This window comes from Xenopus laevis, chromosome 2S, assembly GCF_017654675.1.
Source record: "Xenopus laevis strain J_2021 chromosome 2S, Xenopus_laevis_v10.1, whole genome shotgun sequence".
NCBI classification, from domain to species: Eukaryota; Metazoa; Chordata; class Amphibia; order Anura; family Pipidae; genus Xenopus; species Xenopus laevis.
The window spans coordinates 102862866-102882970 of record NC_054374.1 but is presented as its reverse complement, the minus strand read 5'-3'; the positions used below and the strand labels follow the sequence as shown (position 1 = coordinate 102882970).

The 20105-nt window shown below is 36.7% G+C and overlaps 2 protein-coding genes across 4 annotated transcripts in view; one reads left to right on the top strand and one right to left on the bottom strand.

The window, feature by feature from the left end:
• Window positions 1-8727, top strand: part of fhl2.S (four and a half LIM domains 2 S homeolog) — a 32734-nt gene extending 24007 nt beyond the window's left edge. For all 3 annotated transcript variants that reach the window (XM_018249789.2, XM_041584209.1, XM_041584210.1), the window contains exons 4-6: window positions 5528-5697; window positions 6172-6358; window positions 7009-8727. In XM_018249789.2, coding sequence (XP_018105278.1) covers window positions 5528-5697; window positions 6172-6358; window positions 7009-7160 — 509 coding nt within the window. In that variant the 3' untranslated portion in view covers window positions 7161-8727. The remainder of the gene's footprint in view (window positions 1-5527; window positions 5698-6171; window positions 6359-7008) is intronic.
• A 5174-nt stretch (window positions 8728-13901) lies between these two features.
• On the bottom strand, window positions 13902-19997 carry c2orf49.S (chromosome 2 open reading frame 49 S homeolog). The gene is made up of 4 exons (XM_018249788.2): window positions 19866-19997; window positions 17599-17762; window positions 16397-16751; window positions 13902-15155 (listed from the first exon to the last, which is right to left on the bottom strand). The coding sequence occupies exons 1-4, from the start codon at window positions 19968-19970 to the stop codon at window positions 15099-15101; spliced, it is 681 nt and encodes a 226-aa protein (XP_018105277.1). The 5' UTR covers window positions 19971-19997; the 3' UTR covers window positions 13902-15098.
• Between the last annotated feature and the right edge of the window lie 108 nt (window positions 19998-20105).

Genomic DNA, 20105 nt, shown 5'->3' with positions numbered 1-20105 from the left:
AGATCAGGTGACTGACTTGGCCATTCAATAATATTCCACTTCTTTGCTTTAATAAACTCCTGATTTGCTTTGGCTGTATGTTTTGGGTCATTGTCCATCTGTATTATGAAACGCCTCCCAATCAATTTGACTGCATTTAGCTGGATTTGAGCAGACAGTGTCTCTGAACACCTCAGAATTCATTTAGCTGCTTCTGTCCAGTGTCACATCAGGGATAAACACTAGTGTCCCAGTGCCACTGCCAGCCATGCACGCCCAAACCATCACACTGCCTCCGCCATGTTTTATAGAGATGTGGTATGCTTAGGATCATGAGCTGTTCCACACCTTCCCCATACTTTTTTCTTGCCATCATTCTGGTAGAGGTTGATCTTGGTTTCATCTGTCCAAAGAATGTTTTTCCAGAACTGTGCTGGATTTTTTAGATGTTTTTTTTTTTTTAGCAAAGTCCATTTTAGCCTTTCTATTCTTGAGGCTTATGAGTGGCTTGCACCTTGCAGTGCACCCTCTGTATTTACTTTCATGCAGTCTTCTCTTTATGGTACACTTGGATATTGTTACGCCTACCTCCTGGAGAATGGTGTTCACTTGTTTGGCTGCTATGAAGAAGTTTCTTGTCTCCATGTTCAACCCACTGAATTAAAGCTGAAAGTCTGCAGTTCAACTGAATCCGAGTTGTTTCATTTAAAATTCATTGTGGTAATGTACAGAACCAAAATTAGAAAAAAAAGTTTTCTCTATCCAAATATTTATGGACCTAACTGTATTTGCAAATGCATGTATTTACGAAAACAGGGGTTTTTAGTTACGGTCATAAAAGCCACAATGCCACGTCAAGGTAAACCCCATATGGCAGTCCCTAACTATTTACCTCCGTCATAGTATTCAAAAGCTGGCACCTCCCTGCATGGTAACAATTTTTGGTATAAGTGTCCCCTGACCTGGGCATTGGTTTCAATCAGAAGGCTTAGTCCCCCGCTATAAGATTTTAAAAGAGAGTGATTGTCTAAACCACAGCATTGGTTCTACCTGCAGCATAACTGCTAGACTTCCGGCAGAATAACTTTCCTACAATACAAAATGCAAAAAAGGGGGGTTGTAACTTTGTAACTAAAAACCTCTGTTTTTGTAAATTCAATCATTTGCATAGATATTGTATTACTTATGAAACAGGGGACCAGGGAATGTGCATTAAATCCCCCTTCTTTTTCTCTATATTTATTAATAAACAGGGGGGAAAAATCTGTGCGGATTTGGTCGGAGGCGTTTTCAGAAAATTGTGAGAACTTTTTGGATTTTGATAAAAAAAAACCTTAATTCAACTGGGCACCAGTTGCATACATACTCATGATGAAGGTTATGTAGATTAGGATTATATAAAAATGAGGAGTAGTCGGAATTACTTCACATAGATTCAATTCAAATACATTATCATCAGGAGATGGTTAGTAATGCCACTGACTTACTAACATTTCATTCAGAACTTCAAATGTCTAAGATTTAGATATTAAACAGGTCAATCATAAGTGTTTTCACTTTTAAACAAGACACTATAATTAATTGGATATCTGTGTCAGAAACTATAAATAGCAGTGTGGAGTGTGTCGTTGCTGCTAGTTTTTATCTCCTTCCCTTTCACAAAACATAATTAACTATTTGCTTTGCTTTCAGGGTTAAATTTCCCCATACAGATAACAACGCCAAAGTTTAATTCTGAGCTATAATGATAGATGTGAGCATACAGTTTCAGCACTATAAAAACAAAAAAACATTGAAACCATTTATTAGCAGTGTGTAGCAGAAAAAAGATTTGATTTACAATGAGTAATATATAATATAATGTTTTAGAATAACATATTTTACCAGTGGTCTCCAATTACGAAGGAAATAAAGTAACTGTTTTCAATTTCCAGTAAGAAATGACTGTTCTGTACATTGAGCAGAGACAGAAAGGGAGATGCAATTAAATGATTACAAAAATATATTATTGTTCCAGACAGAGCATTTGGGAGGGTAACCTATTAGTTCCTAAGGTCTTTACTGTTACATCCTGAACACTGCATTTCTATTTCTGCCAGGTTAGAATCTGCAATCCCTCTGGGTGGAAAAAAAAAGAGGAAAACTTTGTCTGCATGTGAAATGTACAAAATATGCAGCTTCACATGTTTCTAATTTATCTTGACCACAAATGACTAGGCTGTAGCATGTCCGGTACAGACCTGCTGGGTTATATATAGTAGATTACATTTTCTTTTTTATTTGAGTGGGACAATACAGGGGAGCTTATTTCTAACAAGGAAATCAGTTACATAGTTCAAACATAAATTGTAGTTTGCAATCCTTAAGCACTCATTAGAAATATTCCTTTTTATAACTGAAATGAAATGAGGAGCCTGCAGTTACCAGCCAGCTGGTGTAATAGTGCTGTGATGGGGATCTTAGTTGCTGAAGAATTCTATACATCATTTGTTCTAATTTAGGAGAACTATATTGATCACATATTAGCACACACATTATTAGCTTGTGCTAGAATGCTATTTAAAGCTTAGTATAAGTCTACTTTATATGAGATTAGAGGTAAGAGTGCATTTCCTGAAGCCCTGTATACTTATTGGCTTCTGCTAGTATAACATACTATACACCATGTAATTTGGTACAATGTTCTCATTTTTCATTACAGACATTTTCAGCTATTTACAGTATACTTATTGGCTTCTGCTAGTATAACATACTATACACCATGTAATTTGGTACAATGTTCTCATTTTTCATTACAGACATTTTCGAACTGGGGTGCAAGTGGAATGTTAGTTGGTTTTAAGTCTTTTTTGGTGCCCCCCCTTTGCTTATAACAGTGTCATAGATATATTATTATTATTGGATTATGAAACATTGTATCAGCAGATCAGAAATAGTTCCACGAGAATCTATAACAGCAAATAAGTGTCCACCATACTCTACCCTATAATAACGTTCTTGCGGGCTTCCAGGAGAATCTAGAAGGAAAAAAGCAAACTTTCCTCCTCACCTTACCTCACCTTTGCGTCCCCTAGCCACAGCTTTCTGTCAACCTAGAGGGGGAAATAACCACAGTTTGATAACCTGCATTAAAATTTGCACCCAGTGTCCAAACTGTTTTACTTCCTCTCTTTATTGACGTTCTTCTGACCCTCATCATTAAATATTTTCTTCACTTTTGCTTTACTGAGGATGATACTAGTTGAGACAAAAACAGTTGCATGAACAGAAAGACCCACTGGGAAATTTCCTGGTGCCCTAATGGGTCAGTCCAAAATTGATTTGTATATATACTGCTAGTTCATTCAGTAATGACAGAAATCAAACATCAATTTGGATGAGAGCAAATGTTGTCACTAAATATTCCAGCACTTTTCTTATAGTACTTGTCAATGTATGCGTGTTTTAGCCAATTTGCCTTTGTTAAACAACAATGACATTATTGAATATAATATAATCTATAATATAATATAATATAATATAATATAATATAATAGTATTTATTGAATATTATATATATATATATATATATATATATATATATATATATATATATATATATATATATATATATATATATATATATATATATAAAATGATTTTTATTTACGTTTCAACAGACAAGAGTATCAGTGGTGGCGGCATGAAATAAATGAAACTAGTAGCTTTGTTAGATTAGCTCAGACCATGTACTGGGCAACAAAAGCTAGTTATGCTGAAGGTCCACTATTTTTTTTTCCAAATGTACTTTGAAATTTAACATTCATTACCACACAGTCAAAAGTAATATTATTAATAAGGCTTTCTTACTTATTTAGGCAAGATCCCATTATTCCTGTGTCTTATTCAACTTCGGGCCTTTTCGCTAGGGCCACTGTTTAACTACCAAACTGACATAGAGAGAAAAATAGTCTGCGCACGGTTTGCTTTTAAAAATAATTGTTACAAAAAAAATGAGGTGTTAGTACCAAAATATGGCCAAATTATGTAAGCTCACATGCCACGTCAAGGCCTCATTGTACATTAGTCCTACACTATCCATTAGCATTCTAAGTATGTAGTGCATTTAAAGGGGAAGTAAAATCTAAAATACACTAAGGCTAGAAATGCTGTATTTTGTATACTAAACATAAACATGAACTTACAGCACCACAAGCCTAATCAAACAAATGATTTATGCTTTCAAAGTTGGCCAAAGGGGGTCACCATCTTGTTACTTTGTTAAACATCTTTGCAAGACTAAGACTAAGACTGCTTAGGGATCGTCATAAATTATCAAAACAGCACAAGTCAAATAATATCTGCCAGAAGCCGATACAGCAAGACTGATTAATAAACAGAATATGCAGACTGCACTGGGTCCTGTGTTGTCATATAATCTAATGTGGATTTTATAGTTTTTGTAATGTTTAATACAAACTTTCTCCAACTCTGCAGAACCAGTGGCTGCAGCAAAATAATCCTTCAATGAGAATCCCAGTTAATCTGTTCAGATCTGGCTCCATGATCTTTGTCACTGCAGCTGGAGTTGGAAACAGTAAAGGGGATGTAAAGGCAAATATAAAATCCAATATAAATTCTTACACAGTCGCCGACTGCTCTACAGGGAAACAAACAAAGCTGATTCAGTTCTGCATGGCTGGGAAGTAATGTGGGGGGGGGGGCTACCCCTGCTCTTCATAAGTATGATTGTTTCCCTGCAGAGCAGTTAGGCACTGTCTGACAATTCCTTTCCACTGCAGTAAATGAAGGGAGAATTTCACTGCATACAGTCAGTTTTCTTATAAAAATGGTACACATTTTTTAATTAAAATATATTGGAGATAGGATTCTTTTTCATTAAAGAAAGTAAAAATGGGATTTTAGTTTTTTGCCTTTACATGCCCTTTAAAATCAAGTCCCCCAGAAAACAGTGTGACTGAATAGTAAAACCAACAGTGCACTTACCCTTAACTCTTTGTTATATCTCAGTAATGCAGACAGGCTGTTATCAGTTCACCATCTTTATTTCACACACACAGAGAGACTAGCTTCCCAGTCTCCTCCCACTATTCCCAAGGCTGCAGCCTTCTAACATCCTTCAAAGGTAATTAACTTTATAAAATTTAACACAGCTTATGCAAATACACACTCGGAAGCAGTGAGAAAGCAGGGAGCTTTTAACCCCCAGTCCATTAACATACACCTGTAAACCATTCCCTTTTTAAAAAGCTGAATGGCTACAAACATTGGCTATAGTTACCAAACTGACATGATGTGCAAACATAAAATATTGTATGGGCCATTTGTAAATATTGTTGTATTTTTTGTCCACGTGTTTGTTCTATTTTAATTACGGAAACAGATGCAATGTATACCTTATTATTATTATTATCAGTATCCTTTATTTATATAGGGCTGACATATTCTGCAGTGCTTTACTGATATAAATTGGTCACATCATTTACAGTATAGAGTCAATGAACATTTGTCTTGGCCTCCTACTTTAATTTTACCTCCTGTGTTACAGGAACTCGCAAGATGGAGTATAAAGGTAACAGCTGGCATGAGACCTGCTTCATTTGTTCCCGTTGCCAACAACCCATTGGGACAAAAAGCTTTATTCCAAAGGATAATCAGAATTTCTGTGTGCAATGCTATGAAAAACAATTTGCAATGCATTGTGCCCAGTGCAAAAAGGTATTGGACATGCCATAACTATTATTTTAGAGAGCACAATAGCAGTGAAACAAAGCCTAATGAAAAGAACAACACATAGAAACAATAAAACCCTATGATCTTCTACTGAAAGATAAATGCTTCTCCCAGAATGACAAAACTCGCAAAAGAAAGCAAACTTATGAGCAAACAAGATACGTCAATGATAAAAAAAATAACTCACAGAATACTTAATAAAAATACCCATTTATTGAATAATTACTACCATATTTGTATATCTATTATAAGAAATAATGCATTCTAGAAAATATAAGGATATTAAAAGTCACCTTAGAGTTCAGTGACCTGTATAACAACACTCAAACATTGTGCATCATTATAGACTTTGACTTTTTTCAACATCTCTGTATTTTTTCAGCACTAGTAATATTATTTTCTTTCTACCGTGTTGAATGTTTTGTATTTTTTTATTTTTTTGCTTTTCTTGCCATATAGGCCATCACTACAGGAGGTGTTACATACCGAGACCAGCCTTGGCATAAGGAATGCTTTGTTTGTACAGGATGCAAGAAACCGCTATCTGGTCAACGCTTCACCTCTCGTGATGAATTTGCCTACTGTCTGAATTGCTTCTGCAACCTGTATGCCAAGAAATGCGCTGGATGCACCAACCCTATAAGTGGTACATATGTTACATTATTAACATTTTATATTATATTTTCAATTGCTAATAGTATCAATGAAGCAAATAAAAGAAAGTGATAAATAAATGTGTAATGGCACAGATGACTATAATCAAATATTTGGCACACACATGACTAAACTAGTGTTTTATTCCATAAAGTGGCATTACATATAGACCATTAGTTACTGGAGCCATATGGAGCCATATATGAAATCATCAGTAGTAAATTTAAGACCTATGGTTTTCTATCTATCTATCTATCGATCTATCTATCGATCATCTATCTATCGATCATCTATCTATCTTCTATCGATCATCTATCTATGAACCTAATAAGTAATGCTTTTCAATTTACTTCCACAAATGAAAATAGAGTAAGCCTATCAGAATATCTCAAGCCACCCAAGACATATATTTCTGTAGACAGAAGTACATGTGTTCCTAGGTGTAATAAGCAATTGTAATTACTAATTTGTAATTGTAGCTGTAATAAATGCTATTATATTCCTAGTAGATGCATTATATTAAAATGTGGATTATGTTGACGCTTGACAAGTATATGTAAATAATAATGATAATCACATACTGCACTATTAATGCCATACTACCTGTGTTCATACTTACTTTTTTTATTTCTCTTTTCTTAGGGCTTGGAGGAGCCAAGTATATCTCTTTTGAAGAACGTCAGTGGCATAGCGATTGCTTTAATTGCAAGAAGTGTGCTATTTCCTTGGTTGGACGTGGTTTCCTTACAGAAAGAGATGAGATTCTTTGCCCTGAATGTGGCAAAGACATATAGTTTAAAAAAGGAATACATGAATCGACATACCAAGACATGACATCATATATATTATATTCTCATAAATATATCATATGCTTTTTTTCAATTAAATCAAATATAGATAATTTAACATGTATCTCTCAAGGGTTAACATTTCATTCTCAGGCCATCTACATAACATATCATTGCAAAAGTGTAGGCTTGCGGGTTATGGAATACTTTATGGTAAAACTGCACATTGTGATAAGTTTAGCAGAAAGAGACTTTTGACACTGAATGCACTATACTGAAAACTTTACAGTGAATGTATTTGCCAATACTGACCAGTCTTTTGGGTTCCAATCAGTTTCTAGTTGTCACATGTGCAGAGTTTTGGAGTCATTTTAAATGCAGGAATATGCAATACATTTTTCATTGCTGCCTTTCCTGTAGCATCTGGTTAAAGGAGCAGGAAAACATTAAGACAAAAGTAGGACTTTAGGGTGGCCCACATTCCTTCAAACCTTGGGCAACTAGGCTAATATATGTTGTAGCCTATATTTTATCTAGGTGACAGGTTCACCTAGAAATGGGTCATTTCAAGGACTTTATAGTTCAGGATTTTACTCCCAATGATAAGCAGAAAAAGATTATGTTTAGAAGCTTGCTTATCACATACCAGTAACAGATTAATCACATTAGAAAATTGTAATTGTCCACTGTTTCCATGTGATCTATATTTATTTCTTGCACACACTGTCAAATCATCCACTCAGTTGTGCAGTGTGTTTTAAAGCAGCAGTGATTATTAAAAGAAAAAACCGAGTTAGCTTTTGTTAGACTGGGAAAAGCCCAGTTTATAACTGCTGTATATATATATATATATATATATATATATATATATATATATAAGTCAAGGTGTTATTCTATGTACACTTTTTCTCTCTTCAAGATAAGAAGAGATCATTGATACTGATACCTGTATAGCAATATAGAGGGTACTCTCTTAGCTCGTTGCACATGCACTCATTATTTCCTTCTCCTTCTGTATGTTGTCTTTTGAATCTCACTTGAGTGAACACTCCCTTGCAGCCCACTTTAAGGTTCTAGGTTTCTGTGTTCCCCCTACCATCAAAAACACCAGCATTCAACATTTATCAAGGCATCAATACCATGAGGTGCCTTAATCAGATGAGCACAACAAATCAACAGTTGGAGGAAACATTTCCCTACATTGCATTTTGTTTTCTAAAGTACTGTTATTGCTGTTATTAATTTGACTATTTGTGATATTAATATAATCACTAGGGGCTGATTTATTATTGCTCAAAGATAGGGATTAGTAATATCTATGTAAATAAATGTGGATGTGCTCTTTATCACAATACATTTCAGATACAGTTTAGTATAAATGTGTGTGCTTGTGAAATGGGGTGTGCAGCTAATCCTGCATTAAATGAACCTGTCATACCCAATACCTGTGCAATATCTGCCTAAATTAAATTTTAATTGTATAAAATGTTTTATTAGCAAATGTGCATGTGTTAAATCATTACAAGGTTTAATGCATCTGTGTTCCATATGAAACTAATAAATTAAAAATGTATTTTATCTGTCCCTTAAACATTCTAATATGAACTTTCCCACCCCAAAGAATGGGCCAAATGAAAAGCTTCACACAGAACAAACCCATTTATTGCCTTTGGATTCACATGGAGTCAGGCCCGCAGTTGGTGCCTCTTTAGTTTTGACCACCATTCTTCTAGTACTGTAAATGCACAATAAATAAGGAGGTAATTATTTTACAGCAGGGAATAATGGGACAGAAAGCAAAATTTTATAGTTACACTGATTCTTTCTTAATTTTTAACATGCATATATAGTTACATAGTAAAATTAGGTTGAAAAAAGACAAAGTCCATCAAGTTCAACCCCTCCAAATGAAAACCCAGCATCCATACACACACCCCTCCATACTTTCACACAAATTATATATACCCATATCTATACTAACTATAGAGTTTAGTATCACAATAGCCTTTGATATTATTTCTTAAAGGCATAAAAATTAACACCAATTATTAACAGATTTTTATGATTTAAATGTATATTTCAATATTACATTTATATATTTTTTTCAAAACAATTCATGTTGAACACAGGTGTTGTTTTTTTCCTGACTACTTGATGTCATCTCTCTGCTCTGTACAATTCAAGTGTTTTCATTGACTTTTCACAAAAGCAGTGTCAGACATGGTGCTGTGTAATCCTGCTAACTGCAATGCATACCGGAACTTACTGTTCCACTTGTCTCTGGGCCTCCCAAAATCAGGAATCCACCTATCTGGCTTTGTGGCTGTTGAATCTGGGCAGTGGGCCAACATTAAAACACTGAATAATTTCAAATGGACACTTGCTGAAACTCACATTTTGATGGTTGCAGAAGGTTTAGGAAATGGGTCAACCATCTAGGATCACAACAAACTTTTGACCCTATACCTAAAATAAACCAATATTTATGATAATACCCAACAGGGTCAGACTGGGGCATCTGGGGCCATGGCCAGAACTAGGGGTAAGCAGAAGAAGCACCTGCCTAGGGCGCAGCGATTTAGGGGCGCTGAGCAGGTACCTGTTCAAAGGTCTTCTGCCTTCCCCTAGTTCAGGTTTGCTCCCCTGCTGCTCTCGCCATCCTCCTCTCCCCTCCCCTCCCCTCTATCACTCTCCCCTCCCTCTGTCACTCGCCCCTACTTCCATTGCCCTTCCCCTCCGCATCATTGCTCTCCCATCTCTTCTATAATGGCGCATGCACACTCGCACATGCATGCACTTACGGGAGGGGGGCGGGGTAGCCGACCAGGGATTACAAACTCAAGGGCCCTCCTTCTGGTGTCTGAAATCCTCACCATCCCTTGTACCTTTCACCTACCTCATCCTGAACTTTCCATTTGTGATCACAAGAGAGGGGGTGGTCTGGGCGGGGGACCTAGCCTGGGTCAGTGGTTCAAATCAGCTTGAAAAAGGAACTAAAATGTTCTGAAAGCTTGCTATAATTAAATTAGTTAGCCAATAAAGGTATCACCTTTCTACCACTTTTGTTATTTTTTATTTCAAAAGGGTTGCCCTGTAACATTTTTACTGGCTAACACGGTACAGCAACTTTACCTGCAATTGCAATAATTTAGAAATTACCTATGTCATATAATAGTGTGGAAAAGTCTAACTTACAAAATGTGGAAAAGAATAAATCACTAACCTTAATAATAAAGGAAATGGCTCCTACGTGCACTGCTCAGGTGAGAATTGTGTGGTCTGCTCGTGGTTATTTCCTTAAGAAATTGGCCTTGGTTATCAATAGTAAGTGTCATCAGTCAAAATCCTTTGTGCGCTAATGCCATACATACTGTATACTTAAAAAAGTATAGATATATATATATATATATATATAGATATATATAAAATGTTTTAAACACACTTTGGCTACTGTTTTATATACATATATATATATATTATATTTACAAGTGAAGCCATGTTCCCGAGTAAAATTCTGCTGCTCTCGTTTTGATGGGATTTTTTTAAAGACATATTTTACTGGTGAAATGAGTGGTAGAATTGCATCTAACAGACTGTAGTAAGCCCTAATGTCACCCTTTAATAAAAATATGCCTCAATGGGTAGGACCAAGAGGAACATAAATTAACTTTTGCGTAGACAACTAGTGGTATACCCTTACCATAAAGAGGATCACTGCACCACACCCTTTTAGAATGAAAAGAACTTTCATTTGAAGCAGTGTAGGTGGTTCTTTACAGTGAGGTTGTGGAATGCACTGACGGATGATGTTGTGAGGGCTGATTCTGTTAATGTCTTTAAGAGGAGCTTGGATGATTTCTTGGACAAGCAGGATATCCATGGCTATAGTGATACTAAATCTACAATTCATATAGTTATTGGTGTATGTAGTTTATATGCTGCAAGGAGGGGTGGCCTATCAGCTTCTAAATGTGGTCATATGTGTGAGATGGTGAGTTATGATAGCAATGGAACGCAGTCTGTGTATAGCGCATTACACATTGATACTGATATATAATAGTATCTGCAACAAAATATATACTATATTATTCTGTACTCACTTCAAGGTTGACAACACCTTGGTACAATGTCTGAATAACACATTTATCATTAAGACGCCCAAGGGCCCATGCCTGGGGTGACAGCTTTAGAAAGGCAGCCCAAGGTTGCCTATATGGTAAATATATAGTGAATCCACCCAATCTCCCCAGCCCATTGCGGGACACTTGTGACTAAATCTGGTGTAAAACTGGGGGATGGGGTAGCTGGACCCTGTGATTGGGACATATGCAGTTACGTAGAACTGTCTGCACTTGTCAATCATGGGCTGAGGTCCAGTGCCAACGCAAGCCCTGGTAACAGTTTTAGGACTTATTTAAGCCTGCTCTGGAGTGATTTTACTCAGTGATAATTATTTTCAAATAATCTTTTTTTTTTGTACTTGAGCCATATCAGGTTTTCTTGCAATCTCATCATCCATTCTCCTTTCAAACTTCTAACAAGATGCCCAGTCCATGTTGATGAAATGTAGCCACAGAGCCTGATGCAACCACCAACCCCATCATATAAACAGCATTTTCAGCTCTTTGCACAATGAAACCCTGTTTTCCATATGTATGGCAATAGGTTCTATTAAATTAGAAACGTCTGGTACATGAAGCCATGAGAAAACTAAACATCTCTGTGCTGACATTGAGTAGAAATTGGTTTCCATGTTTTCTATTTAATTCATTTAAAATGTCAGACATTTAATTACAAAATGACATTACAGTGCTATAAACACAGTTCAGTTCCTTATTTCACCTTAAACACATTTAAAAACATTGTGTGACTAACATCGTATTAAAACACAAGCTGCTTCTTTAAACATGCGATTACAATTTCAATCCATTGTAAAATGGCTTAAAGGATAAGTAAACATTTAAAATAAATAAATGTAAATCTGATGCACACTTTTACAATGTGCATTTATAATTTTTTTTTTTTAATTTTAATTGAGAGATACATGTACTGTTAATATGAATGAATTTTGTCACAACAGCTCCACCTGCTGGTCAGTTTCCAACCAGTCTTACCACCAATAGTCAATAGAGTTGTCAGGAGAACAACAAGGCTGCTCTGATGTTCTTCTGATTTGGAAAGATTTGAGAAAGGTTTCTAACTTTTTTCAAAGCATAAGAACATCAGAGCAGCCTCTTTTTTTCTACTGATAACTTCCTTGACTACGTGGTGTAGAGTAATGCATGGGTCCATATTTGGGAACCCGTACATGAGACGTAACCGCAACAAGACCCCCACCATGCCCCCCCCCCCCACAGGGGCCGACGCCACTTGCACTCCTCTGAACGAGCATAGAGAGAGAAGAGCATAGAGAGATCAGAGGTTTAGTGGAGCGCAGGTGGGGATCGGGTCTGGGGTGGTGAGGTCCACCGGAACGCAGGGGAGTACAGGCCGCAAAACTCATGTGTAAGAGCCCTAAAGCATTCCCTCTTGTGTGTGTATTGGTGTAATAATAGCAGAAAACTAAATAGCTACAACAAATAGGTTTTATAGTGTTTGCATGACACCAGGACCTCACCATTTTAAAGAGATGGAATGTTGGAGGCTGATTTGAACTTTTCATGGGAGAAAATCTGAACTGTAATCTGAAGTTCAACGCTTACAATTTCATCCATCTGTGCCAAATAAGAGGTATCATTCCACCCACATCATTCCATTTGAAAACAAAGGCATTTTTCATATGTTCATCAGGGCTTATATTATTGTTAATACTATTGCTCCCCCTTGTGGTATTTTTGCAGGTAGCTATGCTTTCATTATTTTCATGCGAACTGCCATGAACACAAAAAATAATGATACTGGATAGATATATAGTGAATAAAGTACCCCCTCTTGTAAAATATAAGGATATTATAAGTTACCGAGGAGTTTCATGACCATATAAAAACACGAGGCCGAAGGCCGAGTGTTTTTATACAGGTCATGGAACTCCGAGGTAACTTACAATATCCTCATATTTTACAACTGGGGGTACTTTATTAATTATAATACACAAATTTTAGTGAGTCATGTGACAGAAATTACATCACTACTCACCGTTTATAACTGATGACATCACTACTCACCGTTTATAAGGATATAATTTACAAGATATTCATGGCTTTTGTGTATTATATATAGATATATATCTACTGTATATATATATATATATATATATATATATATATATATATATCTCTATATATATATATATCTCTATATATATATCTCTATCTCTATATATATATATATCTCTCTATCTCTATCTATCTCTCTATCTATCTCTCTATCTCTATCTCTCTCTATCTCTATCTCTCTATCTATCTCTATATATCTATCTATCTATCTATCTATATATATCTATCTATATATATATATATATATCTATATCTATATATAGATATATATAGATATAATGTTACAGTTGCAAACCCACAAAGCATATCTCCATTACATAAATCTGCACTAATTGAAAAACCATAAAATTTGGGCTATCTACTATTCAGATTTTTACTCATGGTTAATCCTTGTTGGTTCCTGGATAGCACTTGAATGCATATACACATTTATGTTATCCAGTGTCAGACATGTTCTGTAGCCTATTTTTATACCTATGGAAAGAAATTGGATGAATGTTTACAATTAAAAATAAGTCCTGTCGTCTATTAATTAATCTGAATTGCTGAAGAAAGCTTTTCGTTTTTAATGCCTCTAGTTAACAAAAAGGCCAGGTATGTGCCCAGCAGAAAACAAATGATGAACAGGAGAGCTGCCTTGTGCTATATTCTCATATTAACACTGATAGAACCAAGAAGTAAGAGTAGTTACACAATGTCTTGATATGGTTTCTTTAAGGCTGGGGACCCTAAAGAAACCATTAACCACTCAGGCACGTGTAGGCGCCGAACGCAGGTTGAGACGCAACATGCTGCATTTTTCCTGCGTTCGGCGCCTACACGCGCCTGAGTGAGTACAGCCCCATTTGAAATAATGACATGCGTCTATTCCTGCGCTCCCCTGCGGCTGAACGCCAAAAAACGGAACGCAGGGGAGCGCAGGTCAGAACGCCAGTGAGTAAGAGCCCTTACATTGCTATTTTGCTGCCAGTACAAAAATTTTATTCATTTTCCAGTTTTAGCAAATGCAAATAAGAAGTTGTGTAATCCCTGATGCTTAAATTGGATTAAATATAGCAATAAATCATATGTAAATGATAAAGCCAATGAAGGTGGCAACCTTAAAATAATATAAAACCCTACCTTCAGTGCAGGGCATAAAACTTATTGGGGAAACTTTTATCCGCTCAGAGCAGAAAGATCTTTAAGTGATGATTTTTATCAAGACAGTGTTTATTTATACAACACTGAGATCTTTTTATTTCATTTTCATTCAGTTTGTTATTTTTTAAAATGTAAACAATGTAGAGCTGAAAGTGCTCAGATACGTTAAGAAATCTACAAGTCTTATTAACAAACCATATATTTTCTGAAACATAATACGTAGACAGTCATCCAAATATCTGATAAAAACAGAAAAAATACTCTGCTCCAGTTTTGTTTCATAGGACAGTGTTTCTTTCCTCCCAGGATCCACTGCACAATCAGTGAATGAATAAATAAATACTAAAGTTGTATTAATGGGGCTTGTAAAAATCTCACCCCCAGCCACACATACCCCACAATAAATACTCATGGTGATACACATTGTTGTTGACACACAGAAGGCCATGGTAATAAGAAATGTACTCTATTGGCAAACAGCTATGGCCCCAGTCATTGCATGACCTGCAAAGAGCACATAAAGTCCCATATTGATATGCCATATTTTTCTTCCTAACCAGGAAGAGGACATTCCACATTGTAAGAGCTAAGGCCAGGTAACATGTTGGATCTTCCTTTTTGCTTCAGTTGGCATTGTATCATTCTGAAAATACACAAATGCATTGTTTATAAGTTAAGGCTATCATCCATTTATAGATTACTTAAAGGAGAAGAAAAGGTTAAAACTAAGTAAGCCTTATCAGAAAGATCCATCTAAATATACCAGTAAACCCCCAAAGTAGTGCTGCTCTGAGTCCCCTGTCAAAAGATACACTGCATTTCTTTCCTTCTATTGTGTACACATGGGCTTCTGTATCAGACTTCCTGCCTTCAGCTTAAACCTCATTGTCCTGGGCAAGAGCATGCTCAGTTTGTGCCTCTCCCCCCCCCCCTTCTCTACTGTAATCTGAGCCCAGAGCAGGGAGAGACTCAGACAAGAAGTGATGTCACACCACGTTAATACTGCAGCTAATACTAGAGCTTTTTACTCAGGTATGGTAAAACATTCTACAGAATAAATATAGCATTCTAGCTTGCACTATTGCACCTAATCTATTGGCAATAAAATGCCTCCGTAGCTTTCCTTCTCCTTTAAACAACCATTAACAGCCTCCGAATTAAATGTCTCCTTTAAAGGAGAATGAAACTCTAAAACTGAATTTGGCTATTAATGTCATATTTTATATTCTGAATTTATTGCACCAGCCGAATATTGAAGTCGAAGGATTTACCGCTATTCGTTCGGTCGAAGGAATAATCGTTCGATCAAACGATTAGATCCTTCTAATCGAACGTTTCGTAGGATTTTAATCCATCGATCGAACGAAATTTCTTCGAGCAAAAAAACCTTGGAAAGCCTATGGGGACCTTGCCCATAGGCTAACATTGATGCTCGGTAGGTTTTAGGTGGCGTAGTAGGGGGTCGAAGCTTTTTTTAAAGAGACAGTACTTCGACTATCGAATGGTCGAATAGTCGAACGATTTTTAGTTCGAATCGTTCGATTTGAAGTCAAAGGTCGAAGTAGCCAATTCGATGGTTGAAGTAGCCAAAAAAACACTTCGAAATTCGAAGTATTTTTTATTCTATTCCTTCACTCGAGCTAAGTAAATGTGCCCCTATGTGTACAGTATAGTGTGAGTTGGTCCCTAAGCTCAGTAACTGACAGCAGCACAGAGCATGTGCAGTGAATCAGCAGAAAAGAAGATGGGGAGCTACTGGGGCATCTTTAGATCTTTACTGCTGAAGGGCTGTGGTGGCCTTGGACTGGTACAGAAGCCCAAAACATAATGTACAATATTTCTAGCTATTTCTATCTCAGATCCGAAGGAGAAGGCTTTACATACCGCCACATCAGATTCTTCTTTTGGAGCAGTCCTTTTTAGCTTTACTGCATTCATGATCATAGGCTGTTGTAAGTTGGCACTTTTTGGTGAAATGATTGTTCTATCAGTGACTGGTGTACTATCATGCTGTCCATGATTGTCAATTGTGGCCACCTTTGCCTCTTTGTTTGGACTGGTGGAGTCAAGTCGGGGGGCAGGGTTGCTGTTTTGTGCGCTATTTGTAATCTCTTTGGGGGAGGGATTAAGTCGTTGTGATGCATCTCCATTTTCTGTTCTCTTCACCTTTATGCTTGTGCTGGTTGAACATCCATCAAATACAATAGGGGGTCTTTTTCTCGCACATTCAGTGCCAGCACTAGAAGCAGAAAAAAAAAAATTTAATTACAACATATTAAACACTTTCAGTGCTACTCATATGATAAAAGCTGACGATAATATTTAGCTACACATTCTTAAATCTCTATCCTGAGCCCAGTGACACAGACTCAATGGTAAAAAGGTTATTTCTGACAAAACTTGTGCACTGGCAACCACCAGCAAGGGGTAGGTGACAGAAGAGGTACATGCCTAGCACCTCCTGCTATAGGCACACGTTTCTTTTGCCTAGCCCTAGTTTTGTCCCTTCACAAATAAGACAATTTGTATTTATTTTTTATTCCTCTTACTGGTTCAGCCACCAATAGCTTAACATCCTACTTTCACTGCTGAACATACTACTTTCACTGTAAAACTGCCCTACAAATACTAGTGTTTTATAACATCTCTGAAAATCTCACACTATTTGGCCCTTGGGCTGGGAAAATATTTGCTTTAGGTCAACCAGTAGACGAAATCCAATAAAGAGGCAATACAAAATATTACATTAGAAGTTATATACACAAAGATACATGATAGCCTTTACAGTACTGTAGTAGTTATGGAATATATTTCAGGTTTTCAGTAGTTTGTATCTGCCTTACAAATATTTTCACATTTGGAGACATTGATTGTTTGGCATGGGCACATTAGTACAGGCCTGGACTGAGATTCAAAATAGGCCCTGGCATTTCAGGTACACAGAGGCCCAAACAGCCCACACAGCAGCCCAAACAGCCTCCCACCAGCCCAAAATATAGTGTCTATGGCAACTTATAGCAGCCCCTCTGGCATTTGCCAGAACCCACAGATTGCCAGTCTGGTCCTGCATTAGTAATACAAATTACCTTTTTTGCACAGTGGAAAATTTCTTCTCTCCTCTCTTGATTTCCATCATTCTACCCCATCGGTTCCTGGGTAAATCCCTCTGTGGCAGAGGCACAGCATGCTGTACAAATATCTCTGTTAGCTTCTCTTTGTTGCTTAAAGCGTCTTCTACTAGAATGTTTCTCTAAGATAAAAATGCAGTGTTACCAACAGTGCAAAGCTAATCATGGGCCAGGTTGAAAATAATAATAAAATAAATAAATAATGTTATAAAACAGTCGTGGAAATACTGCTGTCCTACACAAACTAATACAGTAGTTGGAGTGCTTTACTAATAAAATACTTGGATCTGCAAAAAGAAATCACATGCTAAAAATCAAGTCAAAATAGACATGTTCATCACATGCAGCTGTTATTAAACTGGTGTCAATAAAGAATTTATATGCAATTTATAAATATGAATATATATATATATATATATATATATATATATATATATATATATATATATATATATACAGCTCATATGCAAAACCCTGCTTCATGTAAAAATATTATTTTCATAATAATATACTTTTTTAGTAGTATGTTCCACTGGGTAATCCTAAATAGCAAGCTGCCATTTTAAGAACGGAGTGTCGCCCCCTGGGATTCAATGATTCATGGTGCACACAAACTATACATGCTAGGTCAAGAGTCAATAATGTTATATCTTTTGCTTCCACACTTCTTCCTGTTACAGTTAGAGCTGTAGTATTTCTGGTCAGGTGATCTCTGAGGCAGCACAGAGAATATCATAAAATGGGGGCTAAATGGTAAATGGGCAATATTTACTGAAATATATGTTACAGTTTTGGTATTTGGTGTAATGTACCACTTAATATGATATAAACTGTTACTTATGCATTCATTTTGGGGGTATAGTTTTCCTTTAAAACAATTTATTCATTCGTCCAGGGAACCATGATAGTCTGACTCTGCTCAGAGGGACTCATTTCCACCCCATTCGACTGACAGTGTAATGCAACCCCTCCCTCAGCTTGTTTCATTTTGAAGTGATGGATTCTGGGATTTGACACATATTGGTTGGTGCACAGACAGCAAGGAATCCAAGTCCCAGAATCCATTGGCTAAGGGGGTTGGGACACTTCTCCCAGCAAACTTAGATAAACTATCATGGTTCCATTTCAATCTGTGTAAAAAAAAAAAAAAAAAAAAAGTACATTTATATTTATTTATTTGAGATTCAGACAAGATGTATATAGTTTTTTTTACATAAACCCAACTAAATGAACTCATGTCAAAAAGCAGGCATATATATTTTCCACTTAAAGGAACAGTTCAGTGTAAAAATAAAAAATGGGTAAATAGATAGGCTGTGCAAGATAAAAAGTGTTTCTAATATAGTTATTTAGCCAAAAATGTAATGTATAAAGGCTGGAGTGACTGGATGTCTAACATAACAGAACACTACTTCCTGCTCTCTATCTCCGAGTTAGTCAGTGACTTGAAGGAGACCACATGGTACATTTCTGTTCAGTGAGTTTACAATTGATCCTCAGCATTCAGCTCAGATTGAAACAACAGTTATGGCCCATGTGGCCCCCCCTCACCTCAAGTCACTGATTACTGCTTGGTCACCAGGGTAACCAGTCAATGAAAACCAAGAGAGCTGAAAAGCAGGAAGTAGTGTTCTGGCAATTATGTTAGACATCCAGTCACTCCAGCCTTTATACATTACATTTTTGCCTAAATAACTATATTAGAAACATTTTGTTATTTTGCACAGTCTATTTACCTAGTTTTTATTTTTATACATAATTCCTTTAAAAGACGATGGGTCTATATTCCCTCTAAAACAAGGTTGTTTAATTGGGGCTAAGGTCATCCCCTCCCATGGCACGTTAAACTTGATTGGGTTTAGCTCAGAACTATATGAAAATGTGGCTATAGCTTTCAGTCAGTTTTAGTCCCCAGTACATCAAAGGCAGCACATCAATAAGTCTTTCAGACTGGAACCCCCAATAAACCGTTCTGTGACCTCCAGAGGGGAAGCCACGATTTTGCAGTACACTAGGAAAGTGACACCTCTGCACAACATGAACAGCCTCAGCGAGGGCTTCTAGTTTTAAATGAAGAACACTCAAGTCACTCGGCTAAATATTAGGCAGCTGTCGTGCAATCAAACATGAGCTGTACATACTGAGAGTGGTACAATTTACAAAACTACAGGAGACACTAAGAAACTATAGTGCAATTGCGACAACTAATGGTGAGGGCGCCTCACCCGCTCCAGGGAGAGCAATAAGAATTCCCGGGAGAGCAGTTCGGGGTGCAGCAACAGAGCAGAGTCCTGCACCACAACCCCAACATTGCTACTAGCTTTAGCCATCCTCAGCAGTTCCCACAATGCTTTACACCAGCAGCACAGGACGTGACGTCGTTCCTGAGGAAGGATTGACTATTCACTGTTTGCTGCCTCTGTAAAGACTAAAGCTTAGCCGTCTTCATTGTCCCTATACGACGT